Here is an 18,017-nt window from a genome sequence, read left to right on the forward strand (position 1 = left end):
TTAATGGTTGTATTAATGTTATTGATTTCATTGATTGTATTGATTTTATTCATCAAATTGGTTTTATTGATGGTGTTGATTTTATTTATGCTGGTTTTATTGATGATATTGATTGTATTGAAGTAATTCACTTTACTGGTGATATTGGTTGGTGATGTTATTGATGCTATTGTTTCATTGATGGTATTGATTTTATTGATGATATTGGTGGGTGATGTCACTGATGTTATTGGTCACATATAACTTGCATGTATTTTACGTGGTTTTTTTTCAAAACAGTTTTAACATGACCGATACGATGTTTCACCGGTGCTACAGGACTGATGTTGGAACAGAGGCCGCCGATAGGAGATCAGTGTCATGGGTGTCAGTATCATTAGGTGTGGCCTGATATGGCGAGGTCGGGGGTATGGGGTTGTGTGAGGGGGGCTGAGTGGGTCCTGATAGGGCTGTAGTGAGTGCTTCTGGGGACACAGGTAGCTAAATACCCGCCACATCCCCCGAGACTCTCAGTCCAACCTGAGGGACACGGCCACACAAATCTACACAGCACAAGCCGTTCACCATTTGACGTGCAGTACCAATACAAGTAAGTACACGACCTAGACTTAAAGTTGACGACCGCACAGCATCAAGACGAATTAACTTAGGATTTGAAACTAAACGTAGACTTGGTGTTGACATCTGTGCAGCCCCAATACACATACGTTGTTGAGTAAATTAAGTTCGACAGCAGCGGCACCAATTCCGATTACGGAGCGCGTGATTTCAGAACTTTCACGTGGACATTTACATACTTTCGCCGAATATAATGACCTTTTTCTCTCACCGAAATCGACTAAATGAATATATTTATGAAAATTGATGTTATCTTGAATCTCCTACACACATTCCCAGCCTGCATGGTTTGGTTGGTTTGTTGTTTAACGCCGCACCCAGCAATATTCCAGCAATATGACGGCGGTCTTTAAATAATCGAGTCTGGACCAGACAATCCAGTGATTAATATCATGAGAGTCGATCCACGCAATTGGGATCGATGACATGCATCAACCCAGTTGACCGCCCGATCCCGTTAGTCGCCTCCTACGACAGGCAGAGTCGCCTTTCCCGGCATCATGGGTTGCTGAAGACCTATCTTCCCGGAAAGCATGGGTTGCTGAAGACCTATCTTCCCGGAAAGCATGGGTTGCTGAAGACCTATCTTCCCGGAAAGCATGGGTTGCCTATTTTCACGGGTCTCAGCCCGCATGAACAAGACGAGAACATTGCAAGTCATCATCATTTGGATTGTATCATTGTAAAGTGTGTTTAAAATTGTATTACTTGCTACCACTACCTTGCAGACTCCACTGACAACACCGTCTGTGTCCAAGTCACACAATATCCACACAACTATCTTGTAATGTGTTCAGGTATCGGGGCGGTCAGGTAGTCTAGTGGTGAAAGCGTTGGTCCGTCACGCCGAAGACCTGGGTTTGATTCCCGACAGGGGCATAATGTGTGAAGCCCATTTATGGTGTCCCCTGCCGTGATATTGCTGGAATATTGCTAAAAGCGGCGTAAAATCAAACTCACTAACTAACTGTTTCAGAATCTCCCCAAATCACGAGAATCTCTGCTCAGTCAGAATGTTGTCGCTGGCTCTACTGTGCTGCGTTTTGGCGAGTGTGTCGGCTCAGTGTCAGCCAGGCGGGAACTGTAAGCTCCCAGACTGCCGCTGTTGGTTCGATGAGGACATTCCAGGGAGCCTTGCGCCGGATGAGACCCCTCAGGCTGTCCTGGTGACATTTGAGGACGCCGTGAACGAGGTGAACGCCGACATATACAAGTCGCTATTCACAGGTAAAAAAATTATAGTTTCTTATTCACAGGTAACAAAAATACAGTTTCCTATTCACTGGTAACTATTTTACACTTACCCCTCCCCAATCCCGTCAATCAACACCCTAAGCGCTCCTCTATCCTGTCAGTAACCACACTGACAATCTCTTTGTCTCTTCAGCTACCAATCCAAACGGCTGCCCCGCCAGAGGAACATTTTTTATCAAGAACCTTGACACAAACTATGACATCGTGCGTGACTTGTTCGACGATGGCCATGAGATTGGAGCCAACTCTCTTGATGGTACCTACCCTACTAACGAGGAAGATTGGAGGACTGTGCTGCAGAGTGAGTAATATGTATACCACTATAATCCCTAACCCTAACCCTGAACCTAACCTTAACCCTAACCCTAACTCAAAACATAACCCTAACCCTGACCCAAACACTAACCGTAACCCTAACCCTAACTCTCACCCTAACTCAAAACCTAACTCTAACCCAAACCCTAACCCTTACCCTTACCCTTACCCTTACCCTAACCCTTACCCTAACACTAACCCTAACCCTAACCCTAACCCTAACCCTTACCCTTACCCTTACCCTAACCCTAACCATGAACCTAACCCTAACACTGAACCTAACTCTAACCCTTACCCGTACCCGTACCCGTACCCGTACCCGTACCCGTACCCTTACCCTGAACCTAACCCTAACCCTAACCCGTACCCTAACCCTAACCCTAACCCTAACCCTAACACTGAACCTAACCCTAACCCTAACCCTAACCCTAACCCTAACCCTAACACTGAACCTAACCCTAACCCGAACTCTAACATGAAATAAGGAGGGCCGGAGGACCACGGTCCAGCGTATGCAATGTGTATGCTATCCCTGTCTAATGTGTATGCTTAACTTTCGGGTTCAATTGGTCTTCAGCCATCTGTATACGTCATCAACTAGCAACAAGCAGGATCGGGTGGTCAGGTGCACTCACTTGGTTGATTCGAGTCAGTGTGTCCCAATTTCGTAAATCAATGGTCATGGTGGTAATCATTTGATTGTCTTGTCCAGAATCAATAACTTAAGGAGCACTGTCATGAAGATGAAATATCTATAAGCCCTAGCTCTAACTCAAAGATGTTAATACACGCAAATTGCGCAACGCTGATTCTTTAGCCTCACCCTTATTTGAACCCTATTTTGGCCATAACGACGACGATGAAATAAGCTTGAAGTAAAAGAATGGTGAAGATGAATATTATATAACATAAACATAAATAAATATACTTTCATGGTTAACTCTGAGGTGAACTTTGACTTTGAGCTAGGTTGGAGGAGTATTTACGTTGCTATAATAACTTGCAAATGTAGCTTTCATCAAGAAACCTAAACACACCATATTTTCAAAAACGTTCAAGATGGTTTATCTTATAGGGTGTGACCTCTCAACGTGTTATCTCATGTTGTATAGGGTGTGACCTCTCAATGTGTAATCTCATGTTGTATAGGGTGTGACCTCGCAACCTGTAATCTCATGTTGTATAGGGTGTGACCTCGCAACCTGGAATCTCATGTTGTATAGGGTGTGACCTCTCAACGTGTAACCTCATATTTAAAGGGTGTGACCTCTCAACATGTAACCTCATGTTGTAAAGGGTGTGACCTCTCAAAATGTAACCTCATATTTAAAGGGTGTGACCTCTCAATGTGTAATGTCTTGTTGTATAGCATATGACCTCTCAAAGTGTAATCTCATGTTGTATAGGGTGTGACCTCGCAACATGGAATCTCATGTTGTATAGGGTGTGACCTCTCAACGTGAAACCTCATGTTGTATAGGTTGTGACCCCACAACCTGTAACCTCATGTTGTATAGGGTGTGATCTCTCAACGTGTAACCTCATGTTGTATAGGGTGTGACCTCGCAACCTGGAATCTCATGTTGTATAGGGCGTGACCTCGCAACGTGTAATCTCATGTTGTATAGGGCGTGACCTCTCAACATGTAACCTCATGTTGTATAGGGTGTGACCTCTCAACGTGTAATCTCATGTGGTATAGGGTGTGACCTCGCAACCTGTAATCTCATGTTGTATAGGGTGTGATCTCTCAACGTGTAATCTCATGTTGTAAAGGGCGTGACCTCTCAACATGTAATCTCATGTTGTATAGGGTGTGACCTCTCAACGGGTAATGTCATGTTGTATAGGGCGTGACCTCTCAACCTGTAATGTCATGTTGTATAGGGTGTGACCTCTCAACGTGTAACCTCATGTTGTATAGGGTGTGACCTTGCAACGTGTTACCTCGTGTTGTAAAGGGTGTGACCCCACAACCTATAATTTCACTTTGTATAGGGTATGACTCCTCAACCAAAATCTTGTGTTATATAGAGTATAATCTCTCAACCTGTAATCTCAACATATGATAATCTAATGTTGTACAAGGATTGACCTCTCATCGTGTTGTCTCAACGTATAGTAATCACATGTTGTATAAAGTGTGATCTCTCAATCTATAATCTCAACGTATAGTAATCTTATGTTGTACAAGGATTGACCTCTCAACGTGTTGTCTCAACGTATAGTAATCTCATGTTGGGTAAGGGGCGGTCGGGTAGCCTAGTGGTTAAAGTGTTTGCTCGTCACGCCGAAGACCCAGGTTCGATTCCTGACATGGGTACAATGTGTGAAGCCCATTTCTGGTGTCCCCCGCCGTGATATTGCTGGAATATTGCCAAAAGCGGCGTAAAACCATACTCACTCACTCACTCACTCACGTTGGATAAAGTGTGATTTCCAAACCTGTAATCTCAACGTATAATAACCTAATGTTCTTCAAGGATTGACCTCTCAACGTGTTATCTTAACGTATAGTAATCTAATGTTTTACAAGGATTGATCTCTCAACCTGTAATCTCAACGTAGAGTAACCTAATGTTGTACAAAGATTGCCCTCTCAGCCTGTAATCTCAACGTATAGTAATCTAATGTTGTACAAAGATTGATCTCTCAACCGGTAATCTCAACGTATATTAATCTATTGTTGTACAAGGATTGACCTCTCAACCTGTAATCTCAACGTACAGTAATCTAATGTTGTACAAGGATTGATCTCTCAACCTGTAATCTCAACGTATAGTAATCTTATGGTGTACAATGATTGACCTCTCAACGCACAGTTACTTCATGCTGTATGGGGCGTAACTAAGGTTCGGTAATTCTCGATATGACGCTGTTTGTTTCAGCAATCAAACGTGAACTCGCGGATGTTGGCGTAACCGGAAATGAAGTGAAGGGTGTCAGAGCACCAGAGTTGAGAGCCGGCGGTCTCGACGAGTTCATCGGCATGGGCGACAACAACTTTGATTACGACGCCTCCTGTATCACGTCTGAGTTTGATACACAGGTAGATGTGATATAAGCCCAGTGATCACAGGCAAAATGTGACGATAGGGGGGGTGGGGGGTGGGGGGTGGGGGGGGGGGGGGGGGGCTTGGCAGTTGGCATAGATGAAGATAGTGATGGGACAGGGAGGAAGAATAGATGAAGATAGTGATAGGACAGGGAGGATAGATGAAGATAGTGATGGGGGGAGAACGGATAGATGAAGATAGTGATGGGACAGGGAGGATAGATGAAGATAGTGATGGGGGGAGAACGGATAGATGAAGATAGTGATGGGACAGGGAGGAAGGATTGATGAAGATAGTGATGGGACAGGGAGGATAGATGAAGATAGTGATGTGGACAGGGAGGATAGATGAGGATAGTGATGGGAAAGGGAGGATAGATGAAGATAGTGATGGGAAAGGGAGGATAGATGAAGATAGTGATGGGCTTGGCAGTTGGCATAGATGAAGATAGTGATGGGACAGGGAGGAAGGATAGATGAAGATAGTGATGTGGGCAGGGAGGATAGATGAACATAGTGATGGGACGGAGGAAGAATAGATGAAGATAGTGATAGGACAGGGAGGATAGATGAAGATAGTGATGGGGAGAGGACGGATAGATGAAGATAGTGATGGGGCAGGGAGAATAGATGAAAATAGTGATGGGACAGGGAGGAAGGATAGATGAAGATAGTGATGGGACAGGGAAGAAGGATAGATGAAGATAGTGATGTGGGCAGGAAGGATAGATGAAGATAGTGATGGGACAGGGGGGAAGGATAGATGAAGATAGTGATGGGACAGGTAGGATAGATGAAGATAGTGATGGGACAGGAAGGATAGATGAAGATAGTGATGTGGACAGGAAGGATAGATGAAGATAGTGGTGGGACAGGGAGGATAGATGAAGATAGTGATGTGGACAGGGAGGAAGGGTAGATGAAAATAGTGATGTGGGCAAGTAGGATAGATGAAGATAGTGATGGGACAGGGAGGATAGATGAAGATAGTGATGTGGGCAGGAAGGGTAGATGAAGATAGTGATGTGGGCAGGAAGGATAGATGAAGATAGTGATGCGGGCAGGAAGGATAGATGAAGATAGTGATGCGGGCAGGAAGGATATATGAAGATAGTGATGGGACAGGGAGGATAGATGAAGATAGTGATGTGGGCAGGAAGGATAGATGAAGATAGTGATGTGGGCAGGTAGGATAGATGAAGATAGTGATGGGACAGGGAGGATAGATGAAGATAGTGATGTGGGCAGGAAGGATAGATGAAGATAGTGATGTGGGCAGGTAGGATAGATGAAGATAGTGATGTGGGCAGGAAGGATAGATGAAGATAGTGATGTGGGCAGGAAGGATAGATGAAGATAGTGATGGGACAGGGAGGATATATGAAGATAGTGATGTGGGCAGGAAGGATAGATGAAGATAGTGATGTCGGCAGGTAGGATAGATGAAGATAGTGATGGGCTTGGCAGTTGGCATAGATGAAGATAGTGATGGGACAGGGAGGAAGGATAGATGAACATAGTGATGGTACAGGGAGGACTGATGAAGATAGTGATGTGGGCAGGAAGGATAGATGAAGATAGTGATGTTGGCAGGAAGGATAGATGAAGATAGTGATGGGACAGGGAGGATAGATGAAGATAGTGATGGTACAGGGAGGATAGATGAAGATAGTGATGGGACAGGGAGGAAGGATTGATGAAGATAGTGATGTGGGCAGGAAGGATAGATGAAGATAGTGATGGGGCAGGAAGGATAGATGAAGATAGTGATGGGGCAGTGAGGATAGATGAAGATAGTGATGTGGGCATGTGGGAAAGATGAAGATAGTGATGTGGGCAGGAAGGATATATGAAGATAGTGATGGGGCAGGAAGGATAGATGAAGATAGTGATGGGGCAGTGAGGATAGATGAAGATAGTGATGTGGGCATGTGGGAAAGATGAAGATAGTGATAAGGGTAGGAAGAATTAATGAAGATAGTGCTGGGGGCTGGAAGGAGAGATGAAGAAAGTAATGGGACAGGAAGGATAGATGAAGATAGTGATAGTCAAAGGATAGTCAAAGGGTTTCCTATTCTGTTTTTGCAGGCCAACCTGAAATGGCCATACACTTACGACTTTGTCCCCGGACCTTCCTGCAACGACGGCGAGCCACCAAGCGCGCCCTTCCCTGGTGAGTACATCCCCATGTATATCCCGCCCTTCCCAGGTCAGTGCTTCCCCATATATATCACACCCTTCCCTTGTGAGTACATCCCCATGTATATCACACCCTTCCCTTGTGAGTACATCCCCATGTATATCCCGCCCTTCCCTGGTGAGTACATCCCCATGTATATCCCGCCCTTCCCAGGTCAGTGCTTCCCCATATATATCACACCCTTCCCTGGAGAGTGCTTCCCCATGTATATTCCACCCTTCCCTGGTGAGTACATCCCCATGTATATCCCACCCTTCCCTGGTGAGTACATCCCCATGTATATCCCACCCTTCCCTGATGAGTACATCCCCATGTATATCCCACCCTTCCCTTGTGAGTACATCCCCATGTATATCCCACCCTTCCCTGGTGAGTACATCCCCATGTATATCCCACCCTTCCCTGTTGAGTACATCCCCATGTATATCCCACCCTTCCCTGTTGAGTACATCCCCATGTATATCCCACCCTTCCCTGGTGAGTACATCCCCATGTATATCCCACCCTTCCCTGGTCAGTACATCCCCATGTATATCCCACCCTTCCCTGATGAGTACATCCTCATGTATATCCCACCCTTCCCTGGTCAGTGCTTCCCCATGTATATCCCACCCTTCCCTGGTCAGTGCTTCCCCATGTATATCCCACCCTTCCCTGGTCAGTGCTTCCCCATGTATATCACACCCTTCCCTGGTCAGTGCTTCCCCATGTATATCCCACCCTTCCCTGGTTAGTGCTTCCCCATGTATATCACACCCTTCCCTGGAGAGTGCTTCCCCATGTATATCACACCCTTCCCTGGTCAGTGCTTCCCCATGTATATCCCACCCTTCCCTGGTGAGTACATCCCCATGTATATCCCACCCTTCCCTGGTGAGTACATCTTCATGTATATCCCACCCTTCCCTGGTCAGTGTTTCCCCATGTATATCCCACCCTTCCCTGGTCAGTGCTTCCCCATGTATATCCCACCCTTCCCTGGAGAGTGCTTCCCCATGTATATCCCACCCTTTCCTGGAGAGTGCTTCCCCATGTATATCCCGCCCTTCCCTGGTGAGTACATCCCCATGTATATCCCGCCCTTCCCTGGTGAGTACATCCCCATGTATATCCCACCCTTCCCTGGTGAGTACATCTTTATGTATATCCCACCCTTCCCTGGTCAGTGTTTCCCCATGTATATCCCACCCTTCCCTGGTCAGTGCTTCCCCATGTATATCCCACCCTTTCCTGGAGAGTGCTTCCCCATGTATATCCCACCCTTCCCTGGAGAGTGCTTCCCCATGTATATCACACCCTTCCCTGGTCAGTGCTTCCCCATGTATATCCCACCCTTCCCTGTTGAGTACATCCCCATGTATATCCCACCCTTCCCTGGTCAGTGCTTCCCCATGTATATCACACCCTTCCCTGGTGAGTACATCCCCATGTATGCCCCACCCTTCCGTGATGAGTAAATCTGCATGTATATCGCCAGTATATCAATGCTGACGTCAGTACATCAATGCTTGACTCCGTTCAATAATGCTTGCACCAGCAAAGCAATGTATGATTCTGTATATCAATGCGTGGCTGTATGTCAGTGCGTCTCGACCCGTAAAGATCCTGGGTTAAAATAGGTCTCTAGCAACCCATGCTTGTCGTATGAGACGACTGACGGGATCGGGTGGTCAGGCTCGCTGACTTGGTTGATGCGTGTCATATGGTATCCCAATTGCGTAGATCGATACTCATGATATCAATCACTGGATTATTTACAGACCGCCGTGACATAGCTGGAATATCGTTGAGTGCGGCGTTAAACAACAAACAAACAAACAAACAGTGTCTGGTTCTCACTGCCTGACTCTATTTATTGTGTGTGCAGGCAAGTGGCAGTTTCTGGTGGCAGCCCTCTCTCACAATGGCACGACATGTGCAACGCCAAGCGCCTGCACCAACTTGCTGACCCAGACAGACGTCTTTGACCTATTCTTTAACAGGTAAAACCACGCGATATTAATCGCACACGTGCACTCGTACAGACACATACGCGTAAACTCGTACAGATACTCATGTGCACTCGTACAGACACATGTGTACTCGTACAGACACACATGCAGCACTCGTACAGACACACATGCGGCGGCACTCGTACAGACACACACGTGCACTCGTACAGACACACTTGTCCACTCGTACAGACACACATGCACTCGTACAGACACACATGCGGCGGCACTCGTACTGACACACACGTGCACTCGTACAGACACACTTGTCCACTCGTACAGGCACACATATGCACTCGTACAGACACACATGCAGAACTGGTACAGACACACATACACTCGTACAGACACACACGTGCATTTGTACAGACATACACGCACTCGTAAAGACTCACGTGCACTCATACAGGCAAACGTGCACTCGTACACACACACGCGCAAACTCGTACAGACACACATGCGGCACTCGTAGAGGCACACACGTGCACTCCTTCACGCACACGTGCACTTGCACAGGCACACACATGCACCCGTACAGGAACACACATGCACTCGTACAGGCACACACATGCACTCGTACACGCACACACGTGCACTCGTACACAAGCGTGCACTCGTACAGACAAACACGTGCACTCGTACATGCACATACATGCACTCGTACAGACACAGACGTGCACTCGTACAGACACACGGGCACTCGTACAGACACACATGTGCACTCGTACAGGCACACACGTGCACTCGTACACATACACACACACGTGCACTCGTATAGACACACATGCGGAACTTCTACAGACACGAGCACTTGTACAGAGACAGACGTGCACCCGTACAGACACACACGTGCAGTCACAGACACACGTGCACTTGTACAGACACAAACGTGCTCACACAAGTATCGCCAGATGTAAAGTAACCTATTCATACAAACACACGTCCTTCAGGTTGAACTGGTACACAATGGTGTATGCAAGAGAACAGCTTTGTACCTGTATGTGTTTAAAAGTTATCTAAGAATTTAACGTCAGTTTGAATGGGTTCATTGAAGCGTGAACGATTTAAGAGCGCTGGTTGAACTGTGAACATCCGAGCTTGCGAGAACTTTTCTGTCCATTCACAGGTGTGTGAACTTTAAATATCAAATTACGTGACTTTGCCTTCGTCAAAGGACAGTGTAAACTTTTAAGTATGAAATTATATACTATTGACTGTACATATATGTACAACTGTTAAAACGGCGGAGATGTGTACTTATATATTGTCCCATTTATTACACGTGACATTGCTTCATCTACACACGCTATTTAGTTTAGCGGTAACAATATTACGTCACAATGTGATATAGCAGAATTACGTCACAATGTAGTACAGCATAATTACGTCACAATGTAGTATAGCAGAATTTTGTCACAATGTGGTATAACAGTATGACGTCACAATGTTGTTTAGTTTCGCCTCGCACTACGAGGGCGACCGGTCTCCCTTCATCCTCATCATCAACCCCGACTTTGTCCTTGTGCCGTACAAGCTGGCAGGGCTCAAGGAGTTCCTGGAGTACGTCAGAGCTGCATTCGAGGTAACCTTGACCTCTCTCTCTACCATCTGACCTTGACCTCTCACTCTACCATCTGACCTTGACCTCTCACTATACCTGTTGCTCTTGACCTTTCACTTCACAATCTGACCTTGAAATCTCACGCTACCAGTTAACCTTGACCTCTCACTCCAACTTTGCTTGTTAACTCTGATTTACCTGGTAATACTGATCTGACTCTCTACCTGGTAACCTTTCACCTCTCACACTAACTAATAACCTTGACCCCCATATCTATCCGGTAACACTCACACCTCATTCTACCTGAGGGGCACGGGTGGCCAAGTCGACTAAGGCGCCACGATTTGCTGTGCAGAGTTGCGTGAGAAACCTATGATTGTGGGTTCGAATCCCGGTTCGCCCCTATTATGTTTCTAGGTTTGTCAGCACCATACCTGTGCTCGTGGGTTTCACCGAAGTGGTAAACGTCTAAGACCTCCATCACTTCGGGCTTTCCTCCCACATTAAGCTGAAACGCCGCGATATAACTGGAATACTGTTAAAAGCGGCGTTAAAACCCAACTCACTCACTCACTCACTCTACCTGATAACACGTCTGACGTGAACAGTGAAGATCCGGGCGTGCCGTAAAAGGCGACTATTTTTGTCGTAAAAGGGATCGGATGGTCAGGCTCGCTGACTTGGTTGATGCATGTCATCGATCCCAAATGCGTGGATCGATGCTCATGATATTAATCACTGGATTGTCTGGCCCAGACACGATTACAGAACGCCGTCATATAGCTGGAATACTGCCGAGTGCAAACGAACACATTAATCTGACGTTTCATGTCCATAATCTGAAGATCTGAATCATAATCTGTGTGTCTGGTAGTCTGATGTTGTGTCTGTGGTTAATGCCTGTTGGTTGTGTGTTGCAGGACACATGGATTCTACCAATGAACAAGGCGCTGGACTGGATCAAAGACCCCACACCCAGTCTGAACATCTCAACCTTCCAGCCGTGGTCCTGCTAGCTGGTGGCGACTAATGCCGCCTCTGCCTGTTGACCTCCATCGGCCCGTATCACACGCATCTACCTACCAGCTGGAGTCGACTCGACTCGACCTGATCCGTCCGCTAACCACACCTCCTTCACTGACTCCAGAAAACTCATATATCATCTTAATCACCCGATGTGGTGTCGACTATATCTGACATCCAACCCCCTCATCTGGTGTCGCCTATATCTGACACCCCACCCCCTCATGCGTTGTCGCCTATATCTGACACCGCACCCCCTCATGTGTTGTCGCCCATATCTGACACACCCCGACTCATGTCGCCTAAATCTGACACCCCTTCATTCAGCGTCCACATCCCAGGTCACGTGTTATACATGCTAATTTCAAAGTGTATTAAATATAACCTGATTCTGTTCTTTTCTTCTTATAATTCTTTAAGTAAACACTTTACAGGGCGGTATGTTTAGGTTCATTAAACAGGGGAGACAACTCGTCATGTCATACCGTGACGATCTCCTGTGTGGCAGAAGTCACACACGAGAATGTTTGCATTTGTTTATGTTTCAATGACGGATATATACTGTTGTGTGCAGCTCGGCGCATGCGAGTACTTCGACACATACTCACGTGTGTATCTCCAAGTATACCAGTACTTGGATATATACTATTTTGTGTAGTTCAGCACAAGTTTGTTTGTTTGTTGTTTAACGCTGCACTCAGCAATATTCTAGCTTTATGACGGCGGTCTGTAAATAATCGAGTCTGGACCAGACAATCCAGTGATTGACATCATGAGCATCGATCCACGCATTTGGGCTACGATGACATGCATTAGATTAGTTAGCGAGCCTGACCACCCGATCCCGTTAGTCGCCTCTAAGGACAAGCAGAGTCACAGCTCAGCACAAAATACCATCCTGCTGTTATCGCGGTAGATCAATGGCACATAACACAGGGCCCAGACATAGTGAGTGAGTGAGTTCGGTTTAACGCCGCTTTTAACAGTATTCCAGTTATATCGCAGCGTGTCAGCTTAATGTGGGAGGAAAGCCCGAAGTGATGCAGGTTTTAGACGTTTACCACTTCGGTGAAACCCACGAGCACAGGTATGGTGCTGACAAACCTAGAAACATAATCGGGGCGAACCAGGATTCGAACCAACAATCATAGGTTTCTGGCGTGCCCAAGGGACGCAACTCTGCACAGCGAATCGCGGCGCCTTAGACGACTTGGCCACCCGTGCCCCCCGACACAGACATAGGAAACAGACACATGTGTCCAGATATCCACTTTGTCAAGCGAACAATTTATGTTTCGCAAATGTTGAGAACGAGAAGATGTTCCAGGTTTTCTGGAACAAATTATCACATCGTGGCCATCAAAACATTGTGTGACATGTGACAACAATGAAACACGGTGTGGCATATCACGTGACAACAATCAAACACAGTGTGACAGATCACGTGACTATCATCAAACACGGTATGACATAACACGTGACTACCACCAAACACGGTGACACATCACGTGACTACCACCAAACACGGTGACACATCACGTGACTACCACCAAACACGGTGGCACATCAGTGACTACCACCAAACACGGTTTGACATTCCACGTGACTACCACCAAACACGGTGTGACATTCCACGTGACTACCACCAAACACGGTGTGACATTCCACGTGACTACCATCAATCAATGTGAGACCAGAGACCATATAATAGATTATCTATTCCTGGTTTGACATATCGCGTGACAACCATCATTTCATTTCCACAAACGACATGACCTTCTCCGAGACAAGAAACAAACAACGCATTAAGCACATTATGATTTATAAAGATTACATGATATAGCATTAAGTATCCACTTCTTAAAAGTCTAGACATCGCTGAGAAGCCTTGACCATGGCTTGCCGACTCCCTCGAGAGGGGATGATGGCGCGAATTTCACAGCGGCAGAGTGGTCAGTGTGTGTTGACCGCTGCATGACGCGAGATGGTCAAGGTGCACGGAGTATTGAAAAAAGGAACTGACGTTCATTGCATTGACATCGTGATTGATGGAGCAGACCCCCCTCGTAGATGTCCGGCATCGCCATTGACAAGACGCAGCACCCATCAACCCTGTCCCACTCACTGGATTGTCTGGTCCAGTTCAGACTGCCGTCATATAGACAATGTTTCTGAGGGTGCTTAAGCAACAGATAAGGCCTCGGCCAGTTGGATTGACAGCGGAGCCGATGTGGAGCCGATGTGGAGCCGATATGGAGCCAGGAGATTCAATAAGTGGGTGACTCAGTCAAGAAGGCGAGGCGAAACGGTCAAAAATCGAAACGCATCGTCAAGGGCGATGACTCTTCATACGTCCTATCAAGGAGATAACTAGACTACGGGCGAGTGTCAAAAACAAGGGAGATAACTACTCGTCGTTTTCCCACTTGTCCAGGAATTCCTGCAGAGTGACCATACCGTCGTCTCCCGCAACTGCGTCGATAGTGTTGTCGATGACCGTCTCGCTGTAACCACAGTCCGTTAACAACGCGCGGAACTCGTTGCGGTCAAGCTTCCCGTCGCCGCTCTTGTCCGTTTTTTTAAACAGCCTCTTCACGTGACACTTCCTACAAGCAATGAAAGAGTGAGGTGTAAAATGGCATCACTGCGTGGTATAACAGTATTAGGTCACAATGTTGTATAATAGTATGACGTCACTATGTGGTATAATAGGGAGAGAATATGGTTTTACGCCGCTTCTAGCAATATTCCAGCAATATCACTGCGAACCCGGGTGTTTGGCGTGACGAACGAACGCTTTAACCACTAGGCAACCCCACCGCCAGGCGAGGTAACAGTATTAAGTCACTGTGTGGTATAACGATATTACGTCACTGTGTGGTAGTACAGTATGACGTCACTGTGAGCTATAACAGTAATACGTCAGAATATGGTAACAACATTACGTCACTGTGTGGTATAACAGTATTACGTCAGAATATGGTAACAACATTACGTCACTGTGGTATTACAGTATGTCGTCACTGTGTGGTATAACGGTATTACGTCAATGTGTGGTATAACGGTATAACCACAATGTGTGGTATAGCGGTATTACGTCACTGTGTAGTATAACAGTATTACGTCACAATGTGGTATACCAGTATTACGTCACTGTGTGGTGTAAGAGTATTACGTCACCGTGTGGTATAACAGTATTACGTCACTGTGTGGTATAAGAGTATTACGTCACCGTGTGGTATAACAGTATTACGTCACCGTGTGGTATAACAGTATTACGTCACTGTGTGGTATAAGAGTATTACGTCACCGTGTGGTATAACAGTATTACGTCACTGTGTGGTATACCAGTATTACGTCAATGTGTAGTATAGCAGTATTACGTCACTGTGTGGTATAACAGTTTTACGTCACAGTGTGGTATACTGGTATTACGTCACAGTGTGGTATAGCAGTATTACGTCACTGCGTGGTATACTTACTCAATCTTATCTTTAGGAACTTTTCCTGTGACGTAATCATTGAGCTCTTGCAGTGAGAGTCGCGAGTCGTCAGATGTGTCGTATGTGTTGAACGTTTGCTGTTGGACAGAGAAATAAGACCAATGAAATGCAACAACCCTCTTTCGATACTACAACACTACAACATTGCAATATACAATATCGATTAAACAAACTAAAGTACTCACGGAAATGAAAAAAAAAAAATGCAGTTAATATACAAAATATATAAATATTCAAACAACTCAATTAGTACTAATTGGGCCTTGGCACAAATACAGCGTATCAAAGGTTTTTATGTCTTTTTACACGTAAAAGTGTGTAAAAATATGAACAAAACAGACTATTGTGAAACTGAGCATAACCAGGCGTTAGTAGATCAAGGTGAATGTCCATGACCTATGACACCTTGACGACAGGTGAAAACAGGTGCTTGAAACCCACGTGCATGTGATTTGTCAGTGATTAGTGATTTGTTAGTGGCATAATGGGATAGTGAATCATCGTCAAAATATCAGAACGTAAAAGTAACATATTCCCTTCTCAAACAACAACTTACATGTCATTATTATTATGTACATGAACATAGCTGTTATTTTTATTGTTGTTTTGATAACTTTTTTCCAGGCTTATTTGCATAATGCCTATAGCCTGTTTCTGCCATGTCAATTTGGACTGAGTTTTATTTTCGAATGTTGAAAGTGCCTACAAATTACCTCCTGTAAAGTACATTTTGTATTGAGCACTGAGATAAAACTAGCAAATCCAGACTAGTACTTTTCCAGTTGTTTTGTTATTTTGTATTTACATCTACGTAATGCTTTGTGTCGATTACTAAATCCAGCAAAACAGGGTTTTTGTATTTCCACGAGTACTTTAGGGCCTATAACCTTCTCTATTGTCACACTACAACACTACAATACTACAATGCTACAACACTACTACACCATCCCATTTGTAACAAGTAGACCCTCTCTAGTGTCACAATACAACCCTACACTACAATACTACAACACTACTACGCTACAACACCGTCCTGATTGTAACGAGTATACCCTCCCTATTGCCATACTACAACACACAGCGTGGGACCCACGTTCTGCTGTAGGCGCTGCACGACGACTGAAAAACACAAACGTGAACCCAACCGCGGCAACAGCCTTCGCCTGTGTGCACGTTTGCATCAGCGGTACCAACATATCATCGAGTAAGTTACTCACGTGCATGTTATAACACATAATGAAGCATGTTATAAACACATAGTGCAGCATGTTATAAACACATAGTGCAGCATGTTATAAACACATAGTGCAGCATGTTACTCACATGCATGCTATAAACACTCAACCATGTACTCGCTCTGTTGTGAGGTGCTAGGAAATGGAGTTTAACGTAGTGTTCAACTGTATAGCGGCGTGCATGCACGTGAAAGTGTGGTTTCTTGTATTACTGCCGGTTTTTCAGTGTAAGCCCACCGACTATGTAAATTGCAGCATCGTATCTCAGTGACTGAGATACGAGGCTGCAATTTACATGGACACCGTAATAGACACAGTCCACTGACTCCGAGTCAACCAGTCCTTGTGTAATTCCTTAATGGTGCACGCCAGGCCGAGAGACAACACGTTCAATCTCTTAACGTCTTTTAATGTGGTGCGGTCGGGGATCGAACCACCGACTTCCACTATCCGGGCAAGCGCTCTACCTCTAGACCACGGAGGCGGTCCGCTCTCACACGAACCTGTTATACCAATTCGGAAATTTCGATTCCATGGAAATAGCAGAGCAAAGAACTTACCGCTACTTCGTCCATCCCTTCTATCTGCTCACAGAACACCTTGAACTCGCCGAACGTGACGGTGCCGTTGTCATCCGTGTCCATCTTGTCAAAAGCCTCGCGCACACAATCCAGTATATTGTCCACTGCCTTTTGGTTTGCCATCGTTGTGTGTACTGCGTCTGTCAGTGGTAGGAAACACGACCGCCTGCTTTCTCGAACTCGCTACGAATGCCAGCAGACGCCAGGGAATGAAAGCGAGGCCGACGAAGAATGAAAGCGAGGTTTATGTCAGGCTGCGCAAATCCTCGCGTTGTTTCCACGACACATGACCCGTCGTTTACCGGGCTATCCATCACTCTGACTCTCCTGTCACCGTAACCTCTCGACAGAAGTTCATGTAAGCACACATATGAGAAGATATATCTGCACGCGCGAACACCTCACGGACAGACCAGGTTTATACACATACGGGTACATGCGAGAGATATGCGTTAAAGATAGGCACATGCGAACATCTCACAGAGACAAGAGAGTTATTTTAGAGAGATAATTGCGAACACCTCGCGGGGAAATGAGCTTTATATAGAGAGAGAGACACATGCGAACACCTCACTAAGAAAATAGCGTTATATACGGATAGACACATGCGAACGCCTCACGGAGAAATGAGCTTTACATATGGAGAGAGACACATGCGAACGCCTCACGGAGAAATGGGCT

General features: G+C 45.7%; 2 protein-coding genes across 2 annotated transcripts; one reads left to right on the forward strand and one right to left on the reverse strand.

Moving 5' to 3' along the window:
- The first annotated feature begins 482 nt into the window (after nt 1-482).
- On the forward strand, nt 483-12,411 carry LOC139472879 (chitin deacetylase 7-like). The gene is made up of 8 exons (XM_071255346.1): nt 483-589; nt 1,595-1,845; nt 2,006-2,173; nt 5,076-5,236; nt 7,331-7,415; nt 9,310-9,424; nt 10,889-11,015; nt 11,915-12,411. Exons 2-8 carry the CDS (start codon nt 1,632-1,634, stop codon nt 12,008-12,010), a joined length of 966 nt encoding a protein of 321 aa, XP_071111447.1. The 5' UTR covers nt 483-589; nt 1,595-1,631; the 3' UTR covers nt 12,011-12,411.
- A 1,411-nt stretch (nt 12,412-13,822) lies between these two features.
- Nucleotides 13,823-17,547, reverse strand: LOC139472735 (calcium-binding protein 1-like). Its single transcript, XM_071255190.1, has 3 exons — nt 17,316-17,547; nt 15,500-15,597; nt 13,823-14,623 (listed from the first exon to the last, which is right to left on the reverse strand). The coding sequence occupies exons 1-3, from the start codon at nt 17,457-17,459 to the stop codon at nt 14,425-14,427; spliced, it is 441 nt and encodes a 146-aa protein (XP_071111291.1). The 5' UTR covers nt 17,460-17,547; the 3' UTR covers nt 13,823-14,424.
- Between the last annotated feature and the right edge of the window lie 470 nt (nt 17,548-18,017).

Source organism: Haliotis cracherodii, unplaced genomic scaffold, assembly GCF_022045235.1.
Source record: "Haliotis cracherodii isolate W230 unplaced genomic scaffold, xgHalCrac1.p SCAF_25, whole genome shotgun sequence".
NCBI lineage: Eukaryota > Metazoa > Mollusca > Gastropoda > Lepetellida > Haliotidae > Haliotis > Haliotis cracherodii.

Excerpts from the sequence above, each read along its gene's own strand:
- LOC139472735 (XM_071255190.1), bottom strand. The coding sequence starts at position 17,459 with ATGGCAAACCAAAAGGCAGTGGACAATATACTGGATTGTGTGCGCGAG. Across the intron at positions 15,598-17,315 it reads AAGGGATGGACGAAGTAGCG|CAAACGTTCAACACATACGA; the intron begins GTAAGTTCTTTG and ends TCTGTCCAACAG. Across the intron at positions 14,624-15,499 it reads GTTCCTAAAGATAAGATTGA|GAAGTGTCACGTGAAGAGGC; the intron begins GTAAGTATACCA and ends CATTGCTTGTAG.
- LOC139472879 (XM_071255346.1), top strand. The coding sequence starts at position 1,632 with ATGTTGTCGCTGGCTCTACTGTGCTGCGTTTTGGCGAGTGTGTCGGCT. Across the intron at positions 2,174-5,075 it reads TTGGAGGACTGTGCTGCAGA|CAATCAAACGTGAACTCGCG; the intron begins GTGAGTAATATG and ends TGTTTGTTTCAG. Across the intron at positions 5,237-7,330 it reads CGTCTGAGTTTGATACACAG|GCCAACCTGAAATGGCCATA; the intron begins GTAGATGTGATA and ends CTGTTTTTGCAG.